We start from the raw sequence: 11,666 nt of genomic DNA, 5'->3' as shown, positions 1-11,666 counted from the left end.
ACTATCAACTGAGTTCTGAGACACATGCCGCAAAATAAAGTGACTTTAAAGCCAGCTCACTTTGTTTTTAATACACCCAACTGAAATGTGCTGTCTACACAGAGAGCTCAGTCTGATTTGAGACGGCGCCGCTGTGTATAGGGTCATCGTGTGCCGTGAGCTCATGCAGTTCACGCGGTGATCTGTTCCATCCACATCCTGCGCACTACAAGCCTTCCTCTCTCTCTCTCTCTCTTCCTCCATCATCATCGCCACAGATGATTAAACACCCTCCTCTGTGTTAGTTTGGTGTTGTAATGTTCTACGTGCGCAGTCAGGACTATGTTTAGTAGGCGTTGATGCAATAAAGACCCTCTCACGAACGGAATTACGAGGACATCGGAAGGGCGTTTAATACATTAAATCCCACTTGTTATTATTATTTTTTTGAGTCGATTTGGTTTTTTCTGAGCGCTCCTTGTGAACCGAACCGGCGGAGTTACAATCTTTTGAGACGCCCGCATACAAAGCGACATTTCTGGGCATGATGTCCACATGCCTCCGCGTCCTGGAGCGCATCCTGTTGTTGTGTTGAGGATAGACATCTGCAATGAAGGAGTTTATCCAAACAAACATGCTGACCCAACACTCGGATCTTATTTCCCCCCCATCATCTCGGATTTAAACATTAGCAGCTCTTTTAATCGTGATGCGATCGAACCGTTGTCGATTTCCGTAAAACATGGAGCTAAGAAAATGGTTCCTTGGTTACAGTTGCACGCTTTTCTTTGACTGGGTTGTGTAATGCTTCCTCCATCAGCTCAAGAGATGTTTCTACAAGTTCCAGCTCTCTCGTTAGTTCCTTGTGGAGGTTTGCGTTGCTAATTCACTCGTGTTGTTTGGAAGTTTGTTTTATTGCTAGTTGGAACATGCATCTTGGGGTCGAGGAGCCCATCCGGGAGTGCCAGTACAATCAGATCTGCACGCACAACTCCTCGCCCATGGACACTCCGCACATCAAGAAGAAGAAGAACAAACGGAAATGGCAGGTTTTCCCTGGCCGAAATAGGTTTTACTGCAACGGCCGAATCATGATGGCGAAGCAAACTGGGGTCTTCTACCTTACCATGGTTCTTATCTTGGTGACCAGTGGCCTCTTCTTTGCTTTTGAGTAAGTAACTGACCCATTGGAGAACTCTCCTCTGCCCCAGACACTGCCAAACATGGTGTTATGTTATTATAATCATGTTATTAAGGGAATACAAATTTTAATATCCTCAGCAGTTACACTCAAGTGGTTCTAAACTTGAACACAAAACAAGATGTCCTGAAGCATGTTGGAAGCCATCGACAGCCATAGTAGGAAAAACAAGTACTAAGGAAGTCAATGGCCACTTTTTTTCAACCTTCTGTCTTTTTTATTCAACAGAAGAAAGACACTCATAAAAGTTTAGAACCAATTGAGTGTGAGTATATGTGAGGAAATGTTCATTTCTGGGTAAACATCTCTAGGCATGGGCCGGTATAAGACTCTGACGGTATGATAACCTAGCAATATCACGGTTTCACGGTATCACGGTATTGTGATTACTGTTCTAAAGTACATTGTTTTTAAATGTCTGGGTAAAAAAACAACACATTTTTTCCCATTTGAACTCATTATATTGGTTAAACTTTACAATATGGTTCATTAGTTAATATTTATTAGTGCATTTACTAACATGAACAAACAATGAACAATACATTTACTACAGTATTTGTTCATGTTAGTTAACGTTAGTAAATGAAAATACAGTAGTTCATTGTTAGTTCATGTTAACTCATGTTGCATTAACTAATGTTAACTAGCATGGACTTGGATGTTAATAATGCATTAGTAAATGTTCAATTATGATTTATAAATGCTGTACAAGTGTTGTTCATGATTAGTTCATGTTAGTAAATGCATTAACTAATGAACCTTATTGTAAAGTGTTACCATTATATTTCATATTTTGAAAGATTAAAAATATTTTGGGGCAGTAGGGGAGCGTGGGGCACAAAGTAACGCAGGAATAAATGTTAGTTTTAAGTTATGTGCTCAGGGTTAATCATGGTATGCTTCCGTGGTTTTCACCACAATGTCGGCAGACGTCTTTCTGCCAATTATTGAAAAGGTTTGGCGAAATTTGAATGAGAAACAAAGGATAAACCTTTTTCTGCAGCATAAAAGTATTTTTTAATATACTTAATGTTTTTTAATTTTTAAAATTTTTTAAATATTATTTTGTGATCACCATCTTCCTGGCTAAAAGATTAAACCATTTTGAAAGATGTAAAACACAGTGACTGCTAGCCAGTTTTGAGTAAACATGACACAGCGGGGTTAATGGTAACAGGGTGTTACAATGAAGCCACACACTGTTGGACACCAATCAAACTAACAAAATAATTGCTTGAATTTTGAGTGTAATGCTGGGAACTCTTTAAATAAAATGGTTTTTAATAGAAATCTTTTTTTTTAATAGAAAAAATATATATTTTATTGCTAATAATGCAAATAAATGCATAGTATAATAATGGATAAATGGATAATAATGCAAATAGATTCAAATGTGTTTAGATGTGTTTAAATATAGCTACTATTTAAAGTAAACAGAAATTCAATTAACTGTGTGAAATCTGCCTTTGTAAGCATGTGTTACAACTGTCCCCCTGTCTGTTACAACTTGCCCCTCAGGTGGGGTAAATAGTAACATTTATACCCCTGGCACTTTTGGCAATACCGCACAGAAACCCTAAGTCCGGCGATCATAATTCCAGTGCTCACTTGTAGGAGAGGCTTGTGTGTTATTGGTAAAATAAAAATCTGGTTTGTCTAACCCCATTACTTTGTTCACAATTTGACCAAAACCAAAAAACGTGTTACTTTGTGCCCCGCTCTCCCCTAAGCATGTCAGGCTAAATAATGAAAATGAATCAATGACTTCTGCTGTCTTCATTAGTTTTAAAAAACAGATTTCTTTACTATTTAAAACAGAATCTTTAGATATCTCCTCTGCTAGAGATCCTTTTGTCCTACAAAACAAACAAAAAAGAAGTAAAAAAAAAAAATCTTACACATACCTTAGGAATGGCATTACAGAAAATTTTAAAATCTTGACTTTTCCAAACTGTAAGCATATATCCATTGACCTTTTGCACAAAAGTACAAACATTCCTCGTAATATTACGAATATTTTCAGACTACGGCAATTAAAAAAGATTATTTCATGATTAAAGGTTGTTTGGAGAACCCAACATGTTTTCTTTTATCTTTAAGTGTGGTATTGGTTACTGTAATGGTTCGATTAACAAACTTTAACCTAGGGCTGAGCCGATAAACGATATTTTTTGAATTGTGATCAAATTTGTCATTATCAATAATAAGCTCTGGAATTTTTTACTCCATTTTTACAACAATGGGAATCTGAAAGTATGTTGATCTTAGACTTATTTTGCCACTGAAATTTTTGTCGGCCGAAAATGTGTTATGTCATTTAATGGACTCTCTCATTTTTGTGGTGTCAGTCACTGTAGGGGTACTCTTTTAAATCTGGAACAGCATTAACAACTCATCAAAATATGTATCGTTATCATTCAATATCAGCCCTACTTTAATTTCAAGGAACTGTTTGAGCAATTCCAGCGTTATAGATGTGATTTTGCAGTAAAAACTCAAAACATAAATTAATAAAGAAAGTAAATGTTAACATTATATTGAAAGATCTGTTTAAATTTTCCAAAACAACTGGACCCGTAACTCTGTGGAGCCGATTTCGATTTTGGCTTCTAACGATTATGAAAAACCATTAATCGAGATAAACGATTATTGCATCATATACCGCCCCCTTTCCAGCTGTACACATCTGTTGCTCCTAAAAGCGCGAAAGACCGCATGCTTATGTGTGTGTGCGCTTTAATGGTCAAATCGGTGTCAAAGCGCGGTGTTTGGTGATTAATCATATTAACCCTCATTTGTGTAATAGAGTTGAAAATCAAAAGACAAGTGAAAGAGAAACCATTAAAGTGACAGCGTGCAATATTCCTGCTGTCGCCTGTTTTTATCATTAATCAAACAACAAAAAGAGAAAATCCCTCACTGCTCTTGACTGAAGGATTTTTGTAGCTAAAGTGTTTTTTTTAGGGTGAAGATGCTTAAAGCACAGTTTGTTTCATATTTTTATTCTATTGTATTTATTTCTCTTTCCTTTGCAGGTTGGGAAATAACTGTATGTAAACAGTTAAAGTCAGAATTATTAGCCCTCCTGAATATTAGCAACCCTTTTCATCCCCAATTTCTGTTTGATGGAAATAATTTTTTTTTACTTATTTCTGAACATAATAGTTTTGATATCTCATTTCTAATAACTGATTTCTTTTATCTTTGCTCTGATGACAGTACATAATATTTTACTAGTTATTTTTCAAAATACAAGCATTCAGATTAAAGTGCAATTCTAGCTAAAATAAAACAAATAAGCCTTTCGTCCAGAAGAAAAAATATTAGAGGAAATACTGTTAACATTTTTTGCTCTGGTAAACATCATTCAGGAAATATTTATTTTAAAAAAATTCTCTTGAGTGCTAATAATTTTGACTTCAACTGATAATCGTTTTCAATAATCCTGATTACAATTATGACCAAAATAATCGTGATTATGATTTTTCCCAAAATCGAGCAGCCCTACTCTGTGGTTAGAAAAATATCAATCTGTAAACATGTGTTGTATTTTAAATGAGGGAAATAAGCATGCATTATGGATGTGACCAAAAAAGTATGCGAGTTTGCAGTCTACTACATACTTTGTAGAAATTCTGTGAATTAAACCGCACAACCCAAAAGACACAATGCTAATCTAAAGGATAAAATGTCTATTCTTTCTTTAGAACAAAAATGATCGACTTTATTTTATTTGACATTTTTGCAATTATGAGGAAAAAGTGTTGTTATGGATGTGAAAGATGTGAAATTACCACTTGTGTGACTTTGGTAAATCCAATAGAATAGTTTGAAAACACTGACAGAGGCATTTTTGAGTATCTCTAAAATCCTGTAAAATGCTTGCCTACACAAAAAACATAGAAACGTTTTTCGTATTTTTGGTGCCAACTCTATTTGTTTTCATGGCAAGGTTGACATTCTGCAAAAGATTCTTTAAAATAATAATATTTTAAATGTTGAATCATTTGTAACCCAGACAAACTGGTAACTTTTCGAACTCTCTGTCCACATATTTAATAAAAGAACACAACAAAAGCTCTTAATTACATCATTAGGTAAGGATAAACACACTCAAGTCGTTTTTAAAGTATCAACAAGCCCTTTTTCTGAAGTCGTGTCAAGTTTGTAGGTTGAGTCTGAGTCGAGTCTGAAGTCCATTAAATTGTGACTGGAATGTAAGTTACTAACTCGAGTGTCATTCCTTAGGAACCAAAAATGGTTCTTCTGTTGGATCAATATGAATTCCCCCTTTTCAAACGTTCAAGCACTGATAAGCCTTTAGATTTGGAAGCTGACAGCCGATTTATTTGCAGATATATTTATTAAAAATGCTTTTAAAAGTAAATGTCTGCATGAATGAAAATCAAAATGCGAACACGTACAAAGAACAACTGATTTTATTTTAAAAAACGTAACTTCGTTTGAACTGATTTCTAAACATTATTAATCAGCTATTCTGTTCCATGACTAACTTTTTTAATATTTAAAAATGAAAGCTACACTGTAAATTCTAACATGTTCAGTTTACTTAAAAAAAGTTTGGAAACCGATTGCCTTATTTTTGTAATATAAACTTACAAGGAAATCTTAAGTTAAGTTTAATTATTGCCTTGAAGTAAGAAAACTAAAACTTATAAAGTAAACTAACTGTTAAAAATCAAGTAAGTTTAATAGAAAATTCTAGTTAACATACTTGTCATTATTTAGTAACCTTACTTAGGGTTTTATAGTAAGATCACTTTATTAACTCTATTTAACTAATACTGTTCTACCATGTTCAGTTAACATCTTGAATGCTAGTAGTCTCAACATTGATTTAATCCACCATTTTAAGTAATGTCAACTAAAGAAACTACGTGCAATCGGTTTCCACATTTTCTTCAATTAAACTGAACATAAAATATGTAGTTCAACTTACAAGTAATGACATTATACAGGTCTTAAATGTAAACATTTTATTTGACAAAAATAGCAGAATTTCACAATACACTTGTGATATTTTAGTATCACAATACACTTGTACACAATACAGTTTTGTAAAAACCTGTTGTAAAGTGCTGTAATATACTGTAAATAGCAATACAGACAAAAAATATAATAAACATGTTCAACCCTAAAACACAAGTTTTCTAAAATGTTTAAAAATCTATCAAAAAAACTTTAAATACTTGACACTTGGAAAAAAGATTAGTGTATTTAAACATGAATTTAAACGTGAATTAGTGTAATTAAACATGCTATTGCACCAGCATTCTGAAGAAGAAAAAATGCATACATAAAGCAACCTAATTTTTCATTACGATTAATCAAAAATCTAAATGCCAGTAAAATAATAATTTAAAGCGACATGCAGTATAAGCTTGTGAAGTGCTTCAACCTGTGGAAATTATACACTATTTACCAGCTTAAAGATATTGGTATATACCAATAACATTAAAAATAGATTTACAATTAAAATTTAGACGACGCAGTGGCGAAGTAGGTAGTGCTGTCGCCTCACAGCAAGAAGGTCGTCGGTTCGAGCCTTGGTTTAGTCAGTTGGCATTTCTGTGTGGAGTTTGCATGTTCTCCTCGTTTTCGCATGGGTTTCCTCCGGGTGCTCCGTCCAAAGACATGTATGGGTGAATTGGTTAAGGTAAAATTGGCCATAGTGTATGTGTGTGAATGAGTGTATATGGGCGTTTCCCAGTGATGGGTTGCAGCTGGAAGGCCATCCGCTGCGATGTCAAGAAATGCTTTTGAATTATCACATTTACACACATCTCAATTTTGTGTTGTGCAGCATTATTTAGCTGACTCTGATTTTGTGTGATTATGTCTTTATGGTGTTTCCCGCTGTCAATGGAGCAGTCTGGCAGAATGACAAAGAAAGCTGAATCCTGATTGGTCCTTGTACGTGCATTAAAAATGCTGATTGGCTCACAGAAAGTGTCTTATAGAGCAGGGGTTCCCAAACTTTTCAGCCCGCGACCTCCAAAATAATAATGTCAGTGACTTGCGACCCCCGTTTTTCAAGGTGGTTATACTGTAAATATACAAATGTTGCACACACAACTAAAGGCAAAAACGCAACAGTCTAAGGCCGTACTCACACTAGGTACAGTTGCCTCGAACCGGGCCAAAGCACGCTTGTCCCCCCTCCCGTCTCCCCCGACGGCCCGCGCTCACACCATATCGGGCCTCGGCACGCTTACGTCATCGCTGTTGCGCTGTTCAGAAGCGCTCTCTATGGCAAGCCTTTTTAGCATTTAAATCTTTGTTCTGACTCCATAAATATATTTAGAGATATCTCTAATTATATTTTGACTAGTCATAATTATAATTCGACTAGTCAGAATAACAATTAGAGATATCTGCAATTACAATTGTACTAGTACGAAATCAGATTGGAGATATCTGCAAATATATTATGACTAGTCATATTCCTCCATTGACTTCCATTGAAAAATATTTGCAGATATCTCTAAATGAGTTGACTCGTCACAATTGTAATTAGAGATATCTCTAACTGAGTTTTTACAAGTCATACATTTGGAGATGTCTTTAATTCGTAATATTTAGAGATATTTACAAATATATTTGAAGATATCTCTAATTAATTTACTAATAGTCGAATTACAGTTGTAGATATCTTGAATTGGATTTTTGACGAGTCAAAACTCAGAGATATCTGCAAATATTTTTCAATGGAAGTCAATGGAGGAATATGACTAGTCATAATGTATTTGCAGATATCTCCAATCTGATTTCGTACTAGTACAATTGTAATTGCAGATATCTCTAATTGTCATTCTGACAAGTCGAATTATAATAATGACTTGTCAAAATATATAATTATATCTCTAAATATATTTATGGATAGTCAGAACAAGGTTTAAATGTTAAAACGGCTTGCCATACGCTCTCTCACTCAGTAGCACAGTGGAGATTTCTCTAGTTATATCGTTTCAGTCGTTTGTTATGCAGTGACATGCAGTCAAATATTTCGCCAAACAGTCCTTAGGGATACGGTGACACGCAGTCAGATATTTTACCGAACAGATCCGCCACTTTTGGCGCTCAAAAACAATCAAAGCTCTCGTGCTGCAGGGATGAGGAGGTCTGCTGAAGGCTCGCAGCTGGCGTGCTGTGAGGAGTTTGCGTCTTTAATAAACTACGGCAGTTTGCGTTCACTGAACAGCAAGAATGATTAATAAATCCATATCAAACAGTCCCTTAAAAGTCACGTCTCGCTTTCGGTTTCGGGCTTTGGCGCGTTTCGCGCTCACACAGAAGCGTACCGCGCCAAAGCCCAAGTGTACCGCGCTCAGGCACACCTCTTCCAACCGGGCCAGGGCCGGCCAAGTGAACCGTGCTTGAGCCCGATTCAGCGCACTCACACTTCTCAAACGATCCGGGAAACGGGCCTGGGCACGGTACGGATGGCATAGTGTGAGTAGGCCCTAATAACTGTATCATGCTTATATATAGTCATTTATTAATTTTATTTAATGTCAATATTAAAAAAATTAAAGGCTGATGGTGGATTTTTTGTATTTGTATGTTGTTGTTGTTTCTTTAACGTTACTATTAACTTTCGTTTGTTGGTTATGAATAAAATATGGTCATTCTAATAGTTAATAAAATTTATTTGAGTTTTGGAAACCACTAAGCGACCCCTGTCATTGTCCCTCAACCCCCAGGGGGTCCCGACCACCACTTTGAGAACCACTGTTATAGAGCCAAGCTAGCGTTCGACTTTGTAGATAAAACAATTTTGGTTTGTTAAATAAAAAGTCTTCAAATGTAAACCACTTTAAAAAAAACATCACAATGTAATAGGGGTGTCAAAATTAATTGTTTCTTTGGTGCACCGCGATGCAGACGCGAACAATTCTGTATCGGTTCAGTAATAATCATAACCGGTTATTATGTACTGACGTCATTTATCTCCTATGCGCTCTGTCGAGAGGGAGGTGAGCGTGAGTATTTACAACACTCAGGCAACTCAGGGCCGGCCCGTGGCATAGGCACCATAGGCAAATGCTAAGGGCGCTGTATATCCAGGGGGGCGCCAGAAATGAGCGCGGTTCAGTTGGTTTTGTTTTCGATTTTCCTGACACGCATTCAGTTATAGACGGCATTAACTCAAAAACCTCTTACCCTAAAAAGATCTAAAGTGTGTTTCCTACAAAAAGGCAAAGCTGGTTATGTTTTACAGCTGTCTTTCTTTTTTTTTTTGCTCGACATTACGAGCACTGCTCCGTTTAAGCCCTCGCAATATGTGTTTAGCCGGGAGAGCTCGCGCTGAGAGGAGCTCTCAGTAAGGGACCGTCGGAAAAGTGCTTCTTTTTTCGTTTTTCTGCTCCGCTCAGCGCGAGCTCTCCCTGTTGGGAGGGCTTAAGTGTGTGTGCGTGTTTGTTTGTTTGTTTGTTTGGTGCTGTCTATGTTTGTGTATGTGTTTGAATGAGAGACAGTGTGGTGCTGTGTGTCTGTGTGTTTATACAGACAGCTTGTTATAGCCTCCCCCCTATAATATAACACTGTATATAGAAAGCATCGTCGATGCACCGAGATATCGAATTGAACCGAATTGAGGGTATGATAATCGTAACCGAACCGAACCGTGAGACCAGTATAGGTTCACACCTCTATAATGTAAATAAGTTGTCATTTAATAAGAATATGTGAATAACTCAACTTAGACAAAAAATGTCAGATAGAGCCGTTTAATTCTAAGGCGACGATTTGTTTGGTGAGATTATTATTATTATTGCTGAATATTTATTCCACAAATGAGTATTGGAATATTTTCTTTTCAGACTCATGAAAGCACAAGACCGAAACAGCCATGTTTAAATACTCTGATAGCCATGTTTAAATACTCTGCTCTCTCGTTTTGCATTTCTTCAAGTTTATTGATCAAGTAGACCCATGTTCTGGACATATATTCAAACTGAATTGCTTGCGGTCTGAAATCCTGAGGTGCACAGTAATTTAAAGACTCTCACTGACACTGAAGGACATTTACAAGTGGTAAATATGCTGTAATAGAATTACTCGAGCCCACGTCACTTATAACACACTGCATGCTGTAAGGAACTCCTTGTGTTTAGTTTTCTTCGGTCAAGTTTAACCAACCCAGAGTACTCCAACTCCAACTACTGATGGATTCTTGAGCTCTACAGTGATCTGTAGACAAGAGAGCCTTATGTTTAGAGTTTTGGGGGTGTTTGCAGCTTTAAGCCCCTTATCAGCTGGTATTAAAATGCGTACTCGAATGCGTTGTTTGTTTGCTAGGATCTCTCAGTGTGATCCTGAGACGTCTGCTGTGGATGAGAGTCGTTTGGAACCGAGATAGTTTTTTTTTTCCAGCATCCCATCCCCCCGTCTCTGTGAGCCCCATACATTCCATACCACAACTTCCAAAACATAGACGTGGTGCGGTCCTGTTTCCATGGCAACGGTTTCCCTTTCCCGATCTTTGTGTGCTTTTGGAACAGCCTGCGTCTCCTAGGAAACAACAGGACGACCCAGCCCGCCGTTGTATTTATTTATTAACTTATTTACGCTTTAGGGTCAGTCTTGTAATTGTTTTTTGAAACGACTGAAAGTCATTACATGGGTTTAGTGAGCTGTTAAACCCCCAGACCAATTAAAATCACTGGGGAAAGGCAGTTTCAGTGGTGTGTTGCGCAGTTCAGCTCAAGCCGATCTGGTCGTGTATCATTTTAAGGAGAGAATAACAGTTGGGTTGAATGTGTAATCTTTTGACTGCGTTGAGCTGGTACTGTATATCACGGGCAGAAATAAAAACAGGAAATGGTTTTTGACAGCGGTCGTCAGGCTGGATCCAGTTGGTCTTGTTTTAAAACCCACATTAAAACATTCACTGGCAATTTTACCACAGAAAATAAGTAGTTTTAGCTCATTTTACCAGTCAGAAATTTGGAAATGGTTAAAAAAAGCCAACTTGGCCAACTAGCCAAATTGTTTGTGGAATCAAGCGAAGTGTTCTAGTCGTCTCAACTACTATCAGTCAAACTGATTAAAAATGTGAAGTTAAACTTTGTGTGACTTAAAGCTTAGAGTTAAAACCTGATTAACTTATTACAGTTTTTCTCAGACGCTTTGGTGCATTTCTCACCACACTATTTACATTTGCACAACAGTTAATGCAAACTGCAAAACAATTAGTGCAAACTGCAAAACCTAGCTGATAACCTGCAAAAGCGCGTCACTTGCTCAAAATGGAATAGTTCATTCCTCAAAAGCAAGTACTGATGTCAATCAAAGTGTCAGTATCATCAAAATAAAAAGTCCGGACACCATTGTTTATGAACAAGATAGTCAAATGACTTAGTCATGTTTTCATTATGACACTTTACTCTGTACATTTTTTCAATGCAAAAAAAAGTCTGATTTTGCTAAAAATGCTCAAGACAGCACTGTATACTATTTGCAC

The 11,666-nt window shown here is 36.7% G+C and overlaps 1 protein-coding gene across 11 annotated transcripts in view; it reads left to right on the top strand.

Annotated features, from left to right (window-relative positions):
* Positions 1-165: 165 nt before the first annotated feature.
* zdhhc14 (zDHHC palmitoyltransferase 14) overlaps positions 166-11,666 on the top strand; it is a 71,715-nt gene continuing 60,214 nt past the window's right edge. For 10 of the 11 annotated variants that reach the window (XR_012395661.1, XR_012395659.1, XR_012395663.1 and 7 more), the window contains exon 1: positions 166-1,150. Coding sequence is in view for 5 of the 11 variants with exons in the window: in XM_073933097.1 (XP_073789198.1) it covers positions 909-1,150 (242 nt within the window). In the remaining 6 variants the exon portion in view is untranslated. 11 annotated transcript variants of the gene reach the window in all.

The sequence above is a fragment of the Danio rerio genome, chromosome 20, assembly GCF_049306965.1.
Source record: "Danio rerio strain Tuebingen ecotype United States chromosome 20, GRCz12tu, whole genome shotgun sequence".
NCBI lineage: Eukaryota > Metazoa > Chordata > Actinopteri > Cypriniformes > Danionidae > Danio > Danio rerio.
Note: the sequence above shows the minus strand (reverse complement) of the source record. Positions and strands in the feature narration are given on the sequence as shown.